This window comes from Pleurodeles waltl, chromosome 9 (assembly GCF_031143425.1).
Source record: "Pleurodeles waltl isolate 20211129_DDA chromosome 9, aPleWal1.hap1.20221129, whole genome shotgun sequence".
Classification (NCBI taxonomy): Eukaryota; Metazoa; Chordata; class Amphibia; order Caudata; family Salamandridae; genus Pleurodeles; species Pleurodeles waltl.
This window is the reverse complement of record NC_090448.1, coordinates 775,514,067-775,536,119: the sequence shown is the minus strand read 5'-3', so window position 1 is coordinate 775,536,119 and position 22,053 is coordinate 775,514,067. Positions and strand designations below refer to the sequence as shown.

General features: G+C 40.6%; 1 protein-coding gene across 3 annotated transcripts in view; it reads right to left on the bottom strand.

Moving 5' to 3' along the window:
- The window catches only part of PELI3 (pellino E3 ubiquitin protein ligase family member 3), a 243,360-nt gene that overhangs the window by 46,003 nt on the left and 175,304 nt on the right, over positions 1-22,053 (bottom strand). Inside the window, exon 3 of one of the 3 annotated variants that reach the window (XM_069207963.1) lies at positions 4,177-4,348. In XM_069207963.1, coding sequence (XP_069064064.1) covers positions 4,177-4,348 — 172 coding nt within the window. The remainder of the gene's footprint in view (positions 1-4,176; positions 4,349-22,053) is intronic. The other 2 variants (XM_069207964.1, XM_069207965.1) reach the window with 2 other exon arrangements.

Genomic DNA, 22,053 nt, shown 5'->3' with positions numbered 1-22,053 from the left:
CTTCCAGGTTAAACCCTGCTGTATTTGGGATAACCTCTTTTATCAATGAATGGTTTAAGAGTGGTAAGCAGGAGGAGGAAGATTTTTGAATATTTAAGATTGGCGGAAGAGGAGATTATCATATTGCAATAAACTCATCTCCAACAAACAGAGTGGGAGACCTGGGTTAAACGGTTGAATTGGGTTTCTCTTAGCGTATGCTCCTCCCAAACTAGTGTGATAAAAGGCGTGGCAGTTCTCATCAAAAAATCCATAAAGCTTAGGATAGGATCGGTGCAAGTTGACCCTAGAGGGAGATGGGTAGTGGTAGAACTGTGCGTATGTGGTTATTGGGTCACGGTGGCAGGCTATTATGGACCTAACCTAGATGATCCCACACCATTTCAAGAGTTATTCAATATTTTACTTCTAGCTAGATATCCAGTGGTACTAGGCGGAGACTTCAACATTTTGTTAGACCCTGTACACGATAAGTCAACCCCTCGAGGTACGGATAACTCTCCTAAAATGAGGGCACAGGTGAAACAAGCCATGCAAGATTTAGGATTGGTAGACATATGGCACTGCAGAGGAGGCGAAGGAGACAGATATACATTTTACAATAAAAAATATGGGCATAGATCTAGAATAGATTTTTTTTTAATACATAAAAGTTTATGCCCAGAGGTCAGAAAGGTAGCCCACAATCCAGCTCACCTCTCAGATCATTCAGCTGTAAAATTACACTTGGATATCAGGGTCGTAATAAAAGGTATTAGATGTATAATTAATCGCGCTATACTATTAGACGACTCTATAGTAGAAGCATTAAAAAAAGACACAAGAGATTTCTTTCTTTTGAACCAAGGTACGGCAAGTTTATGGTGTGTTTGGGACGCCTTTAAGGCTTATATTAGAGGGAGGCTTATGAGCCTGGCAATATACAAACATCGTGAAGAAAAAGAGAAATTGGGAGATATGGAATTATCTCTAAAAACCTTGCAAGCTGCAATCCATAAAGCACGAGCAGAAGAGAAGGTCAATTTATTAGAGGACTTGATATGTCAAGAGGTTAATGTTCGGACTAAGCTAGAGGCTTTTTTGGAAAATCGCAGTAAGTTAAAATGGGAAGCTAGCCGATATGCTCACCATGAATATGGAGAAGGTTGCAGTAAGCTACTAGCATGGAAGGTTAAGTCAGACCTCTCTAAAAGATATATTTCAGCAGTCAAATCGGACAATACGATTTGTGTGGAGCAAGAAGAGATTGAGGGGGCATTTGTATCTTTTTTCCAAGACGTATACTCAGAAAGCCTGGTTAATTCAGACGAGTCGATTAGTGATTTTCTAGAAAAACTACACCTTCCAGCTCTAGAAGATTCTGAAAAGACCCTATTAAATTGTAAAATAAATGAGGCTGAGCTTATTGAAGGCATAAAAGCGTTAAAAAAAGGAAAGGCCGCTGGTCCAGACAATCTACCTAATGAATTGTACAAGGTCTTGGGGGAAGTTATTAGTCCTTTTTTATTAGAATTATTTAATTCTATGCTGGTTGAGGGGGCTCAGACGCCTAAATCCTGGAGAGAGGCTATAATTTGTCTAGTTTTAAAGCCAGGTAAGGACCCAATGTCTTGTGCATCTTACAGACCCATCTCCCTGTTGAATGCCGACTACAAACTTTATACAGGGATTTTAGCCAGGAGATTAGGGAGTGCCATAGGCAATCTGATTCATACGGATCAAAAGGGTTTTATGAAAGGGAGGTATCTCCAGGATGTAACACATGAGTTATTTGCTGCAATAGATCTGGCGGAACAAGAAAAGACCCCTCTGGCGATCCTGACTTTTGACGCAGCAAAGGCCTTCGATCGGGTCAATTGGTCTTTTTTGAGGTTAGTGCTGGAAAAAGGAGGCTTGGGATTTCCTTTTGTTAGGACAGTCAGGGAATTGTATAGATGCCCCTCAGCGAGAATTCTGGTCAACGGCCAGTTATCACAAGAATTTAGGATTTGGCGGGGTACGCGACAGGGATGTCCATTGTCTCCCTTGCTTTTTAACTTATATATTGAGCCTCTGGCAATTTCTCTTAGGTTAAGTAAGGAAATTACTCCATTTCAAAGTGGGGACTGGGAAAAAAAAGTAGCATTATATGCGGATGATCTTATGCTATACACCAAGGATGTTAGTTCTACCCTACTAGCGTTCAATACTTTGATGGAGCAATTTGGTAAACTTTCTGGTTACAGCGTAAACACAGAAAAGACAGAAATAATGTGTTGGAATTTGACTTATGCTTCTCCTTTAGTCAAACAAGAGATCAGATATTTGGGTATACGATTAACAAATGATCTAAATGAGGTACCTAAACTAAATTTTAACATAACATACAGAGAAACCAAAAAATTGCTAAAGACGTGGGCCGCTCTCCCTCTTTCCATAATTGGAAGATCCAACATTTTGAAGATGTGTATTCTCCCAAAATTCACCTTTTTATTCAACACTATTCCACTAGAGTTTAAGAACTGCTGGTTTAAAAAACTACAGGGGGATTTATCCTCGTTTGTATGGGCCTCTAAAGGAGTAAGGATCTCGTGGAAAAAGATGAGTAAAAAAAAAGAGTGGGGGGGCATTGCGTCTCCAGATTTCTTCAAGTATTATCTGGCATTTCAATTAAAAAAACATTAGAAACCTATTGAATAAGAAGTCAGAATATGATCCGGCGTGGAAAGCCTTAACGGCACACCTCGAGGAAAAAGCAGATCATTTTCTATATAAATTCGGCCATCCTAAGTACTTCAAGAAGGTACGCTTGAAGACACTCAGACATGCATGCAACATTTGGATGCACTTTCGGAAGGTGCTAGAGATACCCTATTTTTGCAGCTCTTCCCCCATTTGGGATTCACCTGGCACTCCTGAATGCTTCACTGATAAATTATCAATTCCTTTGAGAGTGAGTGGGATTGTAAGATGGGGCCAGATAATGGAAGGACCAGAACTGTTAAGCTGGTCGACACTTTATGAAGGGACTGGAGGCACAGTCTCCAAATTCAAGTATCTTCAGATAGCTAGTTGGGTTAAATCGCAACAAATAGGAGAAATAGGAAGGAATATATGGGAAGGGAAATTAAACCAGAAAATCATTAATAAGGAAGTTGCTCTGTGGTACCATGCTCTGTTGGAAGCAACAAGGGATGGGACATCCCTTCCCTTGTCGAAGTGGGGGGGGATCTTTCCAACTCTAGATGTGAAATCTTTATGGAATAGGTCCTGCTCAGAGTTGTGGTTCACGACCAGCCCGGCAGAGTTGAAGAAAAACCATTTGTTCACACTTCATAGGGTTTACTGGACGCCGGCCAGATTAACAGCTATCGGGAAAACTCAGAAAAACTGTCCGAGGTGTGGTGACGATAAGGCAAACGATATACACATGTTTTGGCAATGTTCAAAGTTGTGGGAATATTGGGAGGAGATAGGAAACACTTTAAAGATAATATTTAATGTGAACGTAAAATTGGATCTTTCTATGGTGGTGTTTGGGGTCAGTGAACAGGGTATGAATTATCAAAAATTGTCAGCACATCAGGAGCACCTGTTGTTTGTATTAATACTTTTGGCTAGACGAGAAATTTGTCGTAAATGGGTTGACCCCTTTCCCCCCCGTTCTAAGGATTGGCAAATATCTGTAAATCGAATGTGCATAATGGAACAACGAGGTCCCCTTTCTAGAAGGGATAACTTCTGGATGAACTGGGAAAATGTCTACCAATAGTATATTACTGTTTTGCTGTCTGGTCTCCTCCTCGTGCAACTTAAGTCCAATGATTAGTACTCCCCTTACCCAATACTGGGCGATGCTTTGGTTATGACTAGGTTTCATAGAAAATAGTATATCCTGGTTGATGGCATACGATTGGGAGAATAATAAAACGTAGACCAAACGGGACGACCCAAGGGTTACGTTTCCCCCGTCCGGTACCATTTTTCCTCTACCAAAGCATGGGTGATAATTATGAGGACGAAAAAAAAAAAAAAAGAAAAAAAAAAGAAAAAAAAAAAAAAAAAAACAATAAAGACAGTTAAAGAATGGTACGTTTACATTCCCTGCGCTGAATCAATTTAACATAGTAGCACGTTTGTCCAGTACAGTCTAGTTGTAAGGAAACACATGCCCACATAGTCTGAAGGGTGACATACAGGGGAGAAGTTGTGCATGGAAGAACTGACTTCAACCCTTGCCTTGGACACCAGTGGCGTTGAGATGTGGTGGATGACATCTGGCTTCACCCCATTTGCCTTAGGTCTTCTTGATAGTGCCAAACGACTGCGACGTCGACCTTTGTCCCCGTTCGCCAGGGAGCCATTGTAGCTATGGAAGAAAATAGAGTTTTCAGAAAGTGCTTTTTCGTGTGTCATCAGCATAACGATTTTTATATAGTTTGCCCTATGGCAACACTGGAAACACAGAGTTAACATGTTCATTTATATAATATCAATAATTTACCAATATTTCTAGAAAGGGACACTAAGGCTCTCATTACAAGGCTGGCGGTCGGACCGCCTCTTTACGACCGTGGCAAACACGCCATGGTCGGACCGCAGGTACAGCCACGTTTCCACTGGCCAACGGCTTGGCGGTGCCGGCGTTCTCAATCTGCCAGGGCAAGCTGCAAGCAGCGCTGCCCTGGGAATTACGACCCCTCTCTCAACCGGCGTTTCCGTGGCCGCCATGTAAATGCTAGTGGAGATGGGGTGCTAGGGGCCCCCGCACTGCTCATGCACTTGGCATGGGCAGTGCGGTGGCCCCCCTGGCCTTTGGTTTGCTTTGCAGACTGTGATTTGCACGATGGGTGCTGGTGCACCTGACCCACAACAGCATTGCTGCTGGCTGTTTTACGAGCCAACGTCAATGTAGGTGTGCGTTTCTCGCAGGACCAGCAGGCGGAAACTGTGTTTCCACCCGCTGACCCATCAGGAAACTCATATTAGGGCCAGCGGGAAGGACACCGCACTGGCGGTCTCCCGAAAGCGGGAGTTTGGCGGGCGGCCTTTTCTGTCCGCCAAACAGAGGCCCAGAGTCCTTTATTATACATGGGCAATATCTCATTACTAAATATTATCACACTACCAACACTCTCAAGAGAGACACTGGCAATATCCTGGTTGTATATAAAGTGCGAGCACTAGCAAAGTCAACGCGTCTGGCTGTGACAAGTGTGTGAATGTTTGTTTTTTTAATTTGTTTTTGTAAATTTGTCTTGGTTACATGTTTAATTTGCCATAAAAAATTTGTGAAATATAAAAATAAAGGAGTGGATTGGCTGTCTATGCAAACCGTAGCACTGACGCAGACTCCTTTTCAGGCAGATGTGCACGTTAGGTTAAATGCAGTCACTGACTATGTAAGACAGCTAAATGGATGAAGTGAACTGATACATAACTCTTTGCTGTAGGATGTGGTGGACAGAAGCAAGTGTGATTGATAAATGAATAGATCAAAGGAGGAGGAGGGCTAACCAAAAGCCATTGTATATATGTAAGTGTATTATTATTATTATTATGAGTTTTTTTTATAAACATGAGGATAGAGAGTCAGATAAAACTGTACGCCAGACCTAGAAATGACAATCCTATCAGTATATATTGACAATTGCCCAACACTCGCATAAAAATGTGACACCACACTTCCTTTGTATTCATTGGTAGTGGGTACATCTGCATCAACTTGCAGTAGGGCCAGAGGAGAGCGCTATGGATCAGCACTCTACTTCTGAAGGGGGCAGAATATGAACTGAAAAAGAACCACACTTAAAAAAATTAGGGAAAAGGTCAACAATTAAAACAAGCATTGGTAAAGCCAATAGGTTTAACCTCTGCAAAATCTACTGGTTTTGACAATGTTTTTTGGACATGTTACACAGCAGATGCAACTGCAGTGCAGCATGCCTTAAAGTAAAAACAAAAAAAGGCGCTGTGATGCAGTGTCACCATAATGCCACAGGATTGTTTTCTTGTATGAGAGTCAAAAGAAAGATGGGGCAACGCCAAAACTCAAACACGTTCCCAAGCTCCCAAGTCAGCAGCTCTTGCCATTAGGTCACATCCTCTCCCCTGTTAGTAGGCACTTTACTGCAAGTCTATTTATTTGTGTATGAACATTTCCTTGTTTACTGTGGATAACAGAGTTGTCAGGTTACCGCCACTAATCAGCCAGCATTACCCAAGGGGTCAGTGAGACTCCAGCTTCTAATGCAATGAATTCAGGCAAATACTGGTTTGACATTTTGTGTGTATTGCAACCATGTGAATCCAGTAGCCTCATGTTTCTAACATTGATCATTTTTTTCAAAAAGCATTAAAACAGGCAAGCAAGGACAGGGCAGCAAACTATGCAGGAAGGGGTGGGGGAAGAGAACGACGTGGGATGGTGGAGCTCTTGCGGAGGCAGCATGACAACGGAGGGCAAGAGGGGACAGCCAAAGACAGAGAGGGCACACAAAGGAAACTCAAGTATGACTGAAAGCCAAAGTCGACGGGGGAGGGAGGGCATCGGCATGGGTGCAAAAGGCAGGAAGAAAGTAAGCAATGAGGAGGACAAAGGAAGGGAAAAGAATGTGCTGAAAAATGGAAGGGAAGAGTAGAGAAAGGAAAAGAAGGGACGAGCATGCCAGAGAAGCAAGTGGAGAAGAAAAGGGAGAGCGGATAGGGCGGAGGTGAATGAGTACTTGGGCCACGGGACACTGATAAGAGAAACACACAAGGAACAACAGGAAATAGAATGCTACAACCAATGGAAATAGAGGAAAAGTAAAGTGGCAAGCACACAAACAAATAAAAAGTAAGAGTGGAATGTAAGCCCATTTTAAGATATATTAATTACAATATATTTTGCAAGCGCTGTGCAGGAGAAGCCTAAAAAGAAACAAGCAATGTGAAAAAATGCATCACTAATCGCCAGTCTGGTGACCTAACTATTAACAGCAGACAAGAACAAGGCTTCAACCAGGTAGACATAAAAGTATCTGTAAGTACATCATTAAAGGAAAGCAATGGCTCAGAAGTAGGTTACCCAGGCTGCAGGAACTCTTATGGCATTTGTTTTGACCTCAAGGGAGGACAGCTGTAATTCTAGTGCCTCAGATATCCTCCAGTCCATCATCGCAAAAAAGGCCCTGTCTCTTCAGTTGGTGGTGAAGTGGTGAGTCAATCCCTATCTCAACCGAGGTGCTAAGTCAACTGGTGTTCTGTAAATAAATGTTAAGTCATCATCATTATAGTAAGGGAGAGCAAGCCATCATCACCATATTAATCCAGGGGTGCCTCCTGCTCGCTCATAGAATCAGAGTCCTACACAAAAATCCAATGGAGTCTGTGCTGGTAGGTGCAACATGGCAGATGCATTAGGCAGGGTTCAAAAAATCATAAAATTTTTACTAGACCTGCAGGTCAAGTAACTTAAATAATCTACTCGACCTAACTGTAATGTGCTTGACCCATTAAATGGGTCTCAAATTGTGTCATGCTAGGCAAATAGTTTACAGAGTTGCCTTTTTCTTAATTCTTACATATGATTGCACCTTCAAATATGTGAGCTCAGCATTTCTGCAGTAGAAAAAAAGCTCTTTTGTTTGATTAAGTAGACTAAAGTTTGCTGCATGCATCAGAAAAATCTAGCCCACATATCCAACATGGTCTAGCCCACATAACCTAGGACTTCTTTTAGTTTACGAACAACATTGCCATCAGGGCCGGAGTGTTTCTCAGTTTGTTTAAACACTCAATTTTAATAAATATATTACTAAACCATGATGTGGTAACATAATGTCATCTGCACACAGTACCTTTCCAAGAAATGTCCAAAAACCTCTCCACTAACTTGCAGCTTTACTGATAAAATGATATAGTGTATTAACAATCTGTGAAAATTGGGTTTCAGAAAACATATCCTTTGCACATCAAAATGTAAAGTATTCTGATTTGTTTTCATCCTATTAAAATATTTTTTCATCACACAGTAATATAAAAAAGGGCTTTCAAAACTACTGAAATATATTTTGAAATGTTTGCACAGTTGACTTAGTCATTTAACTGTGTTGTGTAGGAAAAACCTGACACCCTATATCCCTTTATTTTACATTCTAAGCAGCAGGTCACACAGTTCACCTTACAAAGTCCTGGAACTCTGCAGTCAGAAGGAAAATTAATTGTAAGAAAAACTGACTTTTGACCGCTGTAAGACTCGCCAATGCGAGTGGTCAAGTGGATTTTTTGACCCCTGATTAGGTCAGGGTCAAGTTGTGAGATGACTGTCCTTTTGTTATTTGGTAGTGCAACATTGATTGGGCTTGAGCTGAAGTTGGTTTGGGATCAAACAAGGGCAGCAGCACGTTTTCCTCTTCCTGCACTGGTGTTGTTGGTTCTGGTGTTGGTGCATCAGGGGTCGGCATCAATCTTGGGGTCAAAGCAGAAGTCGGCACCGGAGTCAGAAAAGGCCCAGTAATGAGTTCAAAGAGGACAGACAGTGCCACAGGTAGACCTGCTGGCAGTAACCCGACTGTGAGCCCCTTTATTCCATGGGGTTCAAAGGCACCAAAGGTTTCTGGCACAGCCTCCCTGAAGGCCTTAATCTGCTGTGAGACTGACATCACCCTAGGAAATTTGGGGTGAGTGGAGACCAGCTGAAGAGTTGGTCCTGAGACCGAAGACTGGCTTTGTGATGCCTTCACTACTTCACGTTAGTGTCAGAGTTGGGGGATGGGGTTGAATTCTGCCTTATTTTCTTACACTTTTTGGGGGATGGGGTTGAATTCTGCCTTATTTTCTTACACTTGCTCCTGGACTGACCCAACAGCTGAGAGCGCAACAGCTGAGAGCGCAAAGTTGAGCAGTTACGGGAATGGCCTTGGACCCGAGACTGGTTCTGTGCCTTGGATCAGGAGCTGGACTTACTTGAAGGATGCAACTTATTCTTGTGTTTGGTGACAAAAAGCTGCTCCCTTAGCTCTCAATTTGCCTTTGGGTGCATGAGGGTCCACTTACTGCGCAACTTAAGGGGCGTGGCCTGAACCAAGTCACCAAAGGCACACCTTGTGCGGGTCGGTAATTGACATCAGCTTCATGCAGTCATCATGGGTGGGGATATCTTCCCTAGCACACCAGTTGAAATCATTTAGAAGCTGTCAGAAAACTGCCAAAGTTGGGAGCACAGCTCTGGACTTCGGTCGGAAGAAAGCAAACTGACATCAGCATATATGGGTGGTGCATATATGCAACTTCAATTTGTCACTCCCAGAGTGCTGTGGAATGAGATCAGAGCTGAATTGTGCCACCCAGTGGCATGCAGGAGCACTGCTGTGGATTACATTTTCTGGATCCACTCTGGCACCTAGGAAATTATTGCAAGGTGACAAATCTGCACGTATCTATCAGAAAATACTATTTTCGGAAGAATCTATCTACTGGCAGTGTTGGGAAGCTGCATTTCATGGTTCAATGTTTTAGAGGTGGTGCAAATTTTCATGGATATTAAAGCAAGGAAAGAAGAGTTTCAATGCATGGTTTGAAGGACTACACAGTAGTGGATTGGCATTGGCAGATCATGTGTTTTTTTAGTATCAATGTCTTGATTGGCTGCAGTAAAGAAAGAGTGCATAGTCCTTGGCCCTGTGTAACGTTCATTATAGGTGCTAGCTAGTAAATATGCATTCTGTTGAAAATTTGACAAAATAAATTAGCAATTTCCCTTTTTGGTGGACTGCTAGCTCAGGGCGGATGGAGGTTTAGCAATAATTGACTGGTACAAAAGACATTCATATAGGGGAACAGTTGCATGGTGTCTGAGAATTGAAGGGGAAATTATAGTATGGCAGAAATCTTACCTTTTGCTATGAAACCTTAGAACAGAAAAGCACTCTACTAAACAGTTCTGGTTGCAAAGCAAATTGTGTATGCGCACAAACTGTGGAGTGCCGTTTTAACATATAATGAGCCAGACTAAAAAAAATAGATGGGACCTGATTCACAAAAGTAACCTACACTTGTTCATTAAGTTTACACTTTTGAGTACATTTACCAGTTTTTGGTATTCTCAAATTCCAAGTGTAAGTTACTACTACTAAAAAAGGTATAAGTCCTGGTCTACCACTGGCCAGCCAATGGTACTGCAACACCCTCCCGCAGAAAGTAATGGAGGTTGTAGAACCAGTGGTTGGCCATCTGTGGTGTTGAACTTACTACAAAAGCGTAAGGTACTACAAAGGTACAGTTTATGAATGCTGAAAAGTAGTAAACTTACTCAAAAGTTTAAAAGTTCTCAAAAGTGCAGTTTGCGAGTCAGGCTCATAATGTTCATATGAAAAAGTCACTCACAAATACAGTAGTATTTGTATACGAACATCAACTGTATTACTGAGCTCTGTCTTATAGAGTCAGAATAATGTTATTGAGTTTGATCGCATCAGAAATCAACAATATTTACAATAAATTATTTCAAGTAAAAAAAAAAAGTTTTAAAACCAACAATTTCCATGTGACCCGAAGCAATTAATGCAATATTTTAAAAAATTAAAAAACTTCTAAATATTATAACAAATTAGTTCATTGGGAGGTGACTTTGCCAGAACAACCAATTTATAAATTTTAGATATTTTATATTTGAAATACAAGGTTTTATGAATCAATTTCTACCTTCCACCACTATCAGAAACGAACAAAGAAAAGATACATGCTTAATATCTTGAATCCCATTTTTGCAACTATCACACATCCCAGTCTTGTCTTCTTTACTGGGCCAGTATTTTTTAAAATAAATGACGGGTAAAAAGCCTTGCCTTAACATAAGTATAAGTCGAATACTATGTTCCAGAGGAAACATTAAATATTCTTAATTCTGCTTAAAGGACATACTATCAGAGTAAGACGTACACATTTCTAGGAACTAACAATGAGTAATATCACAAGTACAACTTATTCTGACAGCAGCAGTTTTTAGAAACACTTTGAGTTGTGTAGGTGTCCACATCTGTAAGTGGTCAATTGTACACTGTAATTGTGCAAGGTCAACCTTAAGAGTGTTATTAACATTATTGCTTTTCCTTTAAGGGTTTCTTGTCTCAGAAGTCTCCTTAGGTGTCTTCAGATGCTTGTAATCAGTTATAAGCTCAACTAATTACATTTTCCAGAGATATTGAATAGACACTAGTAAGAGCAAGTTCAAGATGTAAAACTTGAACAGGAATTGCACGACTCAAAGAAATGTTCTTCCAAAGGAACTTTATTTTGTACGATTTTAGAACTGATCATTTACGAAGGGGGATATATTCAAGGGCCTTAAAACAAAATAGAGGAAATCCCTGGTCGATAGATATCCACAAGAGCTGTAAAGTGCCAACTACTGGAAGAACTGTAAAAAAAATAAAGCACCTATGTGGGCTAATGCCTTGGTAACTATGTGCAAAAAATGCAATCTATTCTCTAGAGGCTGGGAAACAAACATACCTATATATATATTTTTTTTACTATATCCAAGGGGATTATACCCAGATTTTGGCTAAAAGGATGGTACTGCTTCTTTCCTCTGAAAGGCAACACCTTGGTCCTAGCAATATTTATTTTCAGAAGGTTTTCCCCGTGTATTTAAGTAAGCATCTAGATTTCACTGAAGACCTATGGAGTTAGGTCAAATATGACAACATCAACAGCATACAGTAAAATATGCACATTTTGAAGAGCATTTCGAGGAGAAAAATTCTGTATATTAATAAAACAAGCGGGTAGATCACTAAGATAAATAGAAAACAAAAGAGGAGCTAAAATACAACCCTGTTTCAGTTCAAAGTTCACAAATGGAGATGGCTGGGAATAACGGCGCACTCTCTCTTGTAGTGATAATATCCCAAAAGCCTAATTACAAGTGTCCGGGGCTCATGGAGAGAGGAAGAGCCACCATGTCTCCCTTAAGCAGAGGTACCTCCATAGTTTTACAGAATCTCCAAGCGCTCAAAAGTCAGTCCATGCTTTGTGCTCGGAATTTATTCATACTTTTTTCTTATCCAATCAAACGTCCATTGCCCATGCCAACACGTATTTTGTCAATGCTGACTTTGTTGCAGCCGACTTTTCAGGGTTATGTGTCTCAATCTCTTTAAGTCATACGTTTGTATCTCACTGTACATCTCCAACATGTAAATCTCTCTGGGCAGCAACAGAAATGTTGCATACTCTTCTTCATGGGATGTAAGTCATGTGTACCTGGGAGAGTGCTTCCTAATCGCTCCCTAATCGCATGCCCAAAGTGGAGTGGTCCTGTTTTATTCCGTTTTGTATTTTGTGCCAGAATTTTAGGAGTCAATCCCATATTCCCCCCTATTTAAAACTTTACACCAAGTTGACGTATGGAGTGCATTAACCAATCTTAATAAGTTAGTAGGAATACGCAAGCTGACCAGTTTATTCCAAAGGGTAGATCTATCTACCCTGTCAAATGCTGAGGAGAAGTAAAAAAAATGGAATATAAATCTTGTGATTTAGACACCACATATTTGTCAATAACAGTTTGGACTATTGTAATGTTCTCAGTCACTGAGTCACTCCATTTGCAGTAGCAAGAATTTATTAAATAAGTCAAAGCTTAACATAATATAATCAATGATAAAGAGACCAGAGACCCCTTTCTTGTAAATGATGCGGGCCATCCCTGTCTACTCTCCCATTTAGAATTACACCAATTTATGCGGGACAGCAAATTGAATGCCATTCTCCATTGTTTGTCCGCCCTTAACTTAGGTAGAAATACTGGACTGGGAATGTTCCAGAATTCATCAAAATCCTTATTTTTATGTGCTATTAGTGCAGCATTTGAAATTTTCACATTAAAATTGCCCATTATTATCATTTGAGAGCTTTCTTCCGACTGAAGGATAGATTCTATCAATTCAAAGATCTCAATTAACAGGGAATTGTATTGTAATCCAGGAGGACCAAAGATATTAAATAAAGTTAAAGTATCTACAAGGTGAACACATGGTTTGGGAAATGAGGGGCCAGATGTATCAAACTATTTTGCATTCGCAAATGGTGCGAATCATAAAATTCCATCATTTCAAATTCAAAATCGCCTTTCACTATTTATGAAAGGCATTCATAGTACAATTTTAAGGAATTGCTAAAATAGTGATTCCCTAAAATTGCGACTCAACTTTGCGAATCGCAAATTGCGATTCCTTAAATAGGAAATCGCAAATAGGGAATACCTATTTGTGGTTACATATGCACATGTATCATGCATTTCCTAAATGCAAATTGGGCATTTAGGAAATGCAATTGCCACTAACTCCAAGTTGCTGGTAACCATGTTCAATTTTTATATAATGCATTTTTAAAAGCACCATGTAGGGCACCCATGCAACTAGGGCATGTGTGCGCTTTGCATGTGCACAATTTTTGGGGGCATCAAATGGGGCCTTAGGCCCCCAGCACCCTCCCTTGGATTTGTATTGCCCAAGTTGCAAATTCCTAGTAGGAATTTGCAAATTAGGAAATACAAAACCATTTGCACCTATGGGCCTTCAGGACCATAGGGATGAAGGGAGTCCCATTCTCTAATTGCGTTCCCTTATAGCGATTGTAAATGTTAAGAAATAGCTATTAGGGATCCGCTATTTTCTTATATAGCATTTTGCATTTATCAAATAGCGATTTCTTTAAATTTGCTATTTAGGAAATGCAAAACGGTACTTTGATACATCTGACCCTTAATCTTGATACACTGGATATTGCTACAGGAAAGAGATATTATTTTAAAGTTTCACTGGAACTCATCTTCCACGCTCCCACATGCCATCTCTGCTCCGCCAGCCTCGCTCTCGCCACCATCCCCCGCATCCAACGGACCACTGCCGGAGGAAGATCCTTCTCACACCTCGCCGCCAAGACCTGGAACTCGTTAGCGATCCAGTTACGCCAGGCCCAGGACCTCCTGACGTACAGGAAACGCCTCAAAATGTGGCTCTTTGACCAGTAGCACCCCCCCCAGCACCTTGAGACCCTAACGGGTGAGTAGTGAGCTTTATAAATAAACTGATTGATTGATTGATTGATTGTAAGACCACCCCTAGCGTGGCCTTTCCTAACTTCTAGAGTCGTAACGTCAATTACATAATAGTTCTCCCAGTCAAATTTTACTGTGGACCAGGTCTCTTGAAGACAAAATGATTGACAGATAAAATTTTAGCAATATATTCATTTTGTCTATTTTAAATCCATCTGGATTCCAGGAGATTATCTCCGGGTTGTTGCCAAAAAAGTTTAGAAGCATCATTCAATGTATTTTCATTCAGATAGTTCGAAAGTCAGGACCAAGAGATACCAGCATTTTTATTATCTGTTAACCCCTGTTTTTGATTTTTTATTTGCGTTCCTCCTTGGTCGATAAGTATTCTGATTGTATTAATAGAACCCCTATTATACACATTGTAATTTAAATAAGAAAAAGAGGACAGGAAATTAGCCTCCCTATCATGTCCCTTACTTAAACACTAAGGGAGATTTATAACTATTGAAGGAATCATCTTTAGATGAAAATTCTACTCGCACTGTGGATAGGTTGTACTTCTTAGGAAAAGAGACCAACTTTATTTCTGAAGAAGAAAAATAATTGAGTTGTGAATAGTTGCGTAGTAACCCTAAACGTTTTGTCTATTTAGCAGCCCATTGCCTTTGGAAACGAGATCAATGAGCTCGAGAACTGTGAAGGTACTTGGAGTAATTTCAACCTTTGGTAACTCGCTGTTTGTAGTTACTGTTGTAGCAGCCCAAGTAGTTGACTGACCTTCTGTGGAGGATTTGGGCCGGTAAATTCAGGAGCATGTGGGTGTAGCACAACTTCCATTTCTTCTACAGGTGAAATGGGGGGGGAGGTGGAAAAGGCTTGTATTTCTTGAGTAACTGTCTTTTTATGCATGTTTTTTGCTTACTCCATTATTTTTTAATAGATTATCACCTCCAATCTGTGAATCAAATTGTATTCTTCTGGTCCTACTTTTAGTAATTCTGCAATTTACTTTCCTCCTTTTCCTTGCATTACTTTTTTCCTTTGTCTTAATACTATAAGCCTTTCTTTTAGTTTACTGTAGAGTAAGCAAATATTCTTTATCATTGGAGATTTTGAGCATATTAAAAAAATTGAAAACCAGGAAGAGGGGCTAAGCCAGAATGCAGCTCTTGATTTGATGATGTTTCTGTGAATAACTTACGCAGGGAATATACTATTCCCTTTTAGTTCCCCTTCCTTCCTTTTGATTTTACTTTGCCTGTTTGGGTTGCACTTTACTTTTTTTAGGAATTCTGATCTGGTGGCACTTTTCCTCCAACAAATTTGTGACTATCTGATCTCCAACTTCGTTATTAATATTTGTTAATAATGAAAGAACATTTTGATTAAAGATTTTAATATTGCAGTTTGAATTTTTAAAGTGTGATCAGAATTGGAAGTTGACTTTTCTAGAAGTTGTAGAATAGAATCACAAATGTCAACATAATCTTTTGTAGGGTGGAAAGAAGACGAGAGGTGAAAGTCCGACGAGCGGGATAAATCGTCCAAAGTTCTAATGTCTCTTTTACTGCTTTATCCCTGGCAGTGTGAGGTAATTGGCTCATATCAATATCTGGTAAAGTAAAATCCATGGGAGAAGTATGTACTAAAGTAACCTCAGGGGCAGACTGCTGTTCGACTTTATTGGGAAATAATTTAATAATGTTTATTCCTGCGCCTAAAGCATCCTTTGATGATGAAGCAGTCGTGTTTATTAACGTAACGTCCTCTGTTCAGTATCAATCATTCCATTACCTTCTTTTGTATCATTTTCACTTCCAAATACTACCTGAGGTAATTTGAGGAAAAATTCAGGTTTGGATGTTAAACCTTCTAATGAACCGATAAGCAAACATTTTTCGTTCCCTACCTCTGTTGGTTGCACTCCTCTTTGCTGTTTCATCACAACAGTTTGATTTCTACGTTTTATAATTGCCATAGTCAAAAACAATCCATCTAACGGGCGAAGGGAGGAATCAAGTAAGAGTGAAGCTACTAAAAAACTCTGAGAAGAAATCTGAAGAGATCACGCCAAACTCACCTCTCCCCAAGAAGTCTGCAATCATCACCTCCATCCAATAACAGAAAGCATTTAAAGCCTTTAGAGTTGATACACGCAGTCTTTCAGCAGCCTTATAGCTTATGCTTCATTTTCCTTTGGAGAGGATCGTTTGAACAGTTAAGCAGATTACTGCCAATGTAAACTGGGAGAGAAAGACCTGGGGCGTGCGGATGCTGTGAAATGCTGCGCGCCGCTCTTGGCTCCCCAAGTACTAGGTACTGCAAGTCACAGTAGACCCCTGGTCCTCACCTCGCTTCCAGTTTCTGCGGGGTGAAGTCTCCGCAGTACCTGCAAGAGCAACCTGGGGCTGAGGCTTGACAAGAGTATCTCTGCCGCAGAGAGAGCCGCGTCACCCCGAAGAGCACCCCACAGGGTACCCCTCAATTCTGAGTAGAAATTGCCAGTGCTAGGCTTGTCGCACGCTCACCGCCTACAATCTCCTCTGCACTGAAACAAAAAATGGAAGCTACTCACTTCCTGGTTCCTAATTCCAGCTCCAGTGATGACAATCCGAGGTCCACTGAAGGTTTGTGGGCTGGCTAGAGCACAATCGCAGGGGAGACTGCAATTTTCTCTTAAGTTTGTTAATGCTGTATGTTATAGTTATCTGTTGTATTAAGAAAGCGGATGTGTTGTGGGCTTGTTATTATTCCTTTGTGTTCTATATTTCAGTGATGTCACTGGCACTACTTACTTATGTCAGAATGCTGTTGGCGGAGGCACTGAGTACAGGCTTTCCTTGTTCCTGCTGAAGGTCTACTTTGGCAATAAAGTAGTGTTTACTCGTTAATTATTGTGCGTGTATTACAACAATTCTGTCTGGGGTTGCCTAAAAGGTTCCCATTACCTCCACAGTACTACTCGTTTACATAAATGAGGCAAGTCGGCAAGTTTGTAAGTTGACAGGAAAACCACTCTGGGTCTAAGCATGCTGCAGATCTCAAGAACCCCCAACACAAAAGACAGGGGAGAAAATGCTGCTTTTTAAGCCCTCTCTACCAACATCTTCATTCTTGTAATTCCATTCAATTCTACCTTCTTGTGACTCAGGAATGGTCTGTTTAATGAATAAGGCTTTCTTATCCCACCATGCTCCAGTGTGAATCTGAGGTGCAGAAATCCTGCCATGTTAGGTTACTAACTAAATGGCAAGTATTTTGATACTAAAGAGGGAGTTACTCTGTTTACCAGATTTCAGTACTGTGTTATAACAATATTCAGAATGCCTCAAATGGAGAACTATATATTCTGTGCCAAAGTTGCTGCGATCTGGACAGTTCTCTGGCTCATAGCACTATGTGACGTCACTAGTGACTGGGTGGCTGTTTTAACAAAGGGTAATGCCAGGTTAATAACTTGGTAATTTTAAGCAGAATGATTTCTCATTCATCCTCCTAGAACTTGCATACTTAAGGTGAACGCACCTCAAATATGTAACTAAGTAGATGAGAAAGGGGGTTCAGGAGGCATTTTCCCCAAAAGTACAAGCTGCACCGTGCTGCTGATGTAAAGAACTAGAAGTGAAAAATTCTACCAAGAAAAGCACAGAAGGCACTGTGCCTTCTTTACTGCTACGTTTTCACTTTCTGGCGAAGTAAGCTGACGCAGAGTTAAACATCACAACTACGAGATGACAACAGTTAAGGAAAGAAAAGTATAAGTGTGAGAAGAGTTAAATGCGCACATGGGAGGAGATATGGATAACAGTGCACACAGTCAGGCATGGTTTTGTTTTTAAGGTCTTCTACCCCTTTCAGAAAACTGCAAGTGGCAGGTTTACAGCTTCACATTTTATAACTAATAAAAAACAAAGATCTTAAAAGGTTCTATGTTACCAAGAGTGAGCAAAATAAATGTTTAAAACCTTTACCAAACACTTGAGCACATAATAATGCAACCCAGGATCAAAGGCAAGAAGCAGAGGGACAAGCAATCCACAGTCAATAACAGGACTGCCCAAATGAAGGTGAGTCAGAGACAAAGATTGTACAGTTGCGCAGATGTAAACGTGCAGGTAAGCTGACTTTAAACCCTTCGTGCGCACAATGGAATGATTCTGTCATGCGCACCGGCGCTCGTGTGCAGAGGACAGAACCATTGTTTCCTGATAACACAAGCACCAAATCCCTCTGCTGTTTACAGGAGAGGTATTTGGTTTTTCTACAAACAGCCTCGGGAGCTGGGAAAGAGCTTTCCCAGCTCCCAAGGCTGTTTTTAGTTTGCAATGAAATGACAAGCTGCGCGCACAGCGCAACCTGACTTCATTTCAATGAAAACTAAAGTGAAATGAGCTGATTTGCTCATTTTACTTTCACGGCCCCGGTGCCCAGGGGGCTATATCAGCCCCAGAGCTCCTAGGCACAAAGAAGAGGGATCACTGGAAGGGGAAAAATCACCCCTTTCCAATGGTACCTTTCCCTAGTGGACCCTGCTTGGGAATACTACTAAATACCAAGAAGGGGGAGCAGCCCCTGGGAAAAGGCTTTTGCTACCCCTCTTTTTTGGCCATATTCAGTCTTTCAGGCCCCTTGGAGGAAAGATGGGGGCAATATCCACTAATCTGCCCCCATGGAGGGCAGAAAGCACACTAGGCACCTGGTATTATATATTGTTTTTAAGAAAGGGGCTGTGGGGTGCCCACTATGGGCATGTTAATGCCCCCACACCCCATGAGCACCGTCTTTTTGCGCCTGTGGGGGGCAGATAGGGGAACAATAGCCCCCAATCTACCCTCCCCGAGAGGGCAGAAAGCACACTAGGCACCAGGGAATATATGTCTTTTTTTAGAATAGGGGTATGGGCTGCCCACTATGGGCATGTCAATGCCCCAAACCCCAAAAAATGGACACAGTCTTTCTTACCCCCCATTGGAGGCAAATAGGGGCAACAGCCCCGGATGCGCCCCCTCGGGAGGGGAGGAAGCACACTGGGCACCAGGGAATATATATATATATATATATATATGTATACATTTATTTATATATATATATATATATATATATATATATATATATATATATATATATATATATATATATATATATATATATACATATATATATATATGGAAAATGTCACTTACCCAGTGTACATCTGTTCATGGCATGTTGTGCTGCAGATTCACATGCTATGCATATCGATTCCGACATCTAGTGTTGGGCTCTGAGTGTTACAAGTTATTTTTGTTCGAAGAAGTCTTTTAGAGTCACGGGATCGAGTGACTCCTCCTCTTGGTTCCATTGCGCATGGTCATCGACTCCATTGTTAGATTGTTTTCCCGCAGAGGGTGATGAAAGGAGTGATAAAGTATATAAGAGAAAAAAGAGATGTCCATGCAAATGTAAATGTATATACATATGTACAAATGTGTTAACTTAAACGACTACAGTCTTCTGGGGAGGAGGGAGGGTGCATGTGAATCTGCAACACAACATGCCACAAACAGATGCACACTGGGTAAGTGACATTTTCCGTTCGATGGCATGTGTAGCTGCAGATACACATGCTATGCATAGACTACAAAGCTGTTTGTCCTCCCAAAATAGCGGTGGCTAGCCTGAAGGAGTTGAAGTTGTTTGAAATAATGTTCTCAGGACAGCTTGTCCTACTGTGGCTTGTTGTTGTGAGAAAACATCCACACAGTAGTGTTTAGTAAATGTATGAGGTGTTGACCATGTAGCTGCTTTACATATATTAGCCATTGGTATGTTTCCTAAAAAAGCCATTGTTGCACCTTTCTTTCTTGTAGAATGTGCTTTAGGAGTGAGTACAAGTTGTCTTTTTGCTTTGATATAGCATGTTTGTATACACATAACAATCCATCTTGCTAAACCTTGTTTTGATATAGGATTGCCTGTATGTGGTTGTTGGAAAGCTACAAAAAATTGTTTTGTTTTCCTAAATTGTTTAGTTTTGTCTATGTACTACATTAGAGCTCTTTTGAGATCTAATGTATGTAGACCTCTTTCTGCTACATAATCTGGCTGTGGGAAGAAGACTGGCAGTTCCACTGTTTGACTGATGTGAAATGGTGAGACTACTTTTGGTAGAAATTTTGGATTTGTTTTTAGTACAACTTTGTATTTGTGTACTTGGAAAAAGGGTTCTTCGAAAGTAAAAGCTTGTATTTCACTTACTCTTCTTAAAGAAGTAATTGCCACAAGAAAGGCAACTTTACATGTTAGAAATTGAATTTGGCAAGAGTGCATGGGTTCAAAAGATGGTCTCATAAGTCTGGTAAGTTCTATATTTAAATTCCATGTTGGAACTGGTGGTGTTCTTGGTGAAATTATGCGTTTTAAGCCTTCCATGAAAGCTTTAATAACAGGAACTTTAAATAAAGAGCTATTTTGAATAGTTTGTAAATATGCAGATATTACAGTAAGGTGTATTTATATTGAGGAAAAAGCTAAATTAGATTTTTGCAAACAAAGTAAATAACATACAATGTCTTGTATTGATGCTGTAAGAGGATCTATGGTTTTAGATTGACAATATAGACAAATCCTTTCCATTTGTTTGCGTAGCACTGTCTATTAGTGGGTTTTCATGCTTGTTTAATAACTTCCATACATTCTGATGGGAGTTTTAAATATCCAAATTCTATGACTTCAGGAGCCAAATCGCTAGACTGAGAGCACTGGGGTCTGGATGTCTGATTTGACCTTTGTTTTGAGTTAACAAATCTGGTCTGCATGGGAGTTTGGAGTAAGCTACCACAGATAGATCTAGTAGTGTTGTGTACCATGGCTGACCTGCCCATGTTGGTGCTATGAGTGTCATGTTGAGTGAAATTTGCCACAACTTGTTGACCAGAAATGGAAGGAGTGGGAGAGGGGGAAAAGTGTAAGCAAATATCCCTTACCAATTGATCCATAGAGCATTGCCCTTTGATAGGGTATGTGGGTGTCTGGATGCAAAGTTTGGCATTTTGTATTTTCGCTTGTTGCGAATAGATCTATGTTTGGTGTTCCCCACTTTTGAAAGTACTTTTGAAGTACCTGAGGTGAATTTCCCATTTGTGTTTTTGTTGGTGATTTCTGCTGAGGACATCTGCCAACTGATTGTCTATCCTTGGAATGTACTGTGCTAATAGATGATTTTGATTGTGAATTGCCCATTTCCAAATTGTGTGGGCTACAAGGGACAGTTGAGATGAATGTGTCCCTCTCTGCTTGTTGAGATGATACATGGTTGTCATGTTGTCTGTCTTTATAGGAACATTCTTCTGTTTGAGAAGAGGTTGAAATGCTTTGAGGGCAAGGAACACAGCTAATAACTCTAAATGGTTTATGTGTGGCTGTTTCTGTTTGACATCCCATTGCCCTTGAATATTGTGATTGTTTAGGTGAGCTCCCCAACCAATCATTGATGCATCTGTTGTAATTATGGTCTGAGGCACAGGGTCTTGAAATGACCGCCTTTTGATTAAGTTGCTACAATTCCACCACTGAAGGGACATATGTGTCTGGCGGTCTACCAACACTAGATCTTGAAGTTAACTGTGTGCCTGTGACCATTGTTGTGCAAGGCACTGTTGTATGGGCCTCATGTTTAAACTTGCATGTGGGACTATTCCAATGCAAGATGCCATCATTCCTAGGATTTTCATGACAAATCTAACAGTGTATTGTTGATTTGGTTGTATAAGTGGAATTAGATTTTGAAACGCTTGTATCCTTTGTGTATTTAGATACACTGCAGCTAGTTGAGTATTTAGGATAGCACCTAAATAGGGTTGTACTTGTGCTGGTTGAAGGTGTGACTTTTGGTAGTTTATAGAAAAACCTAGGGTGCGCAGAGTTTCTATCACGTAACGTGTATGATTTTGGCATTGTGTACGATTGCTTGATTTTATTAGCCAATGGTCTAGATATGGTAAGCTGCTACTACTGCTTACCACTTTGTGAACACCCTTGGAGCT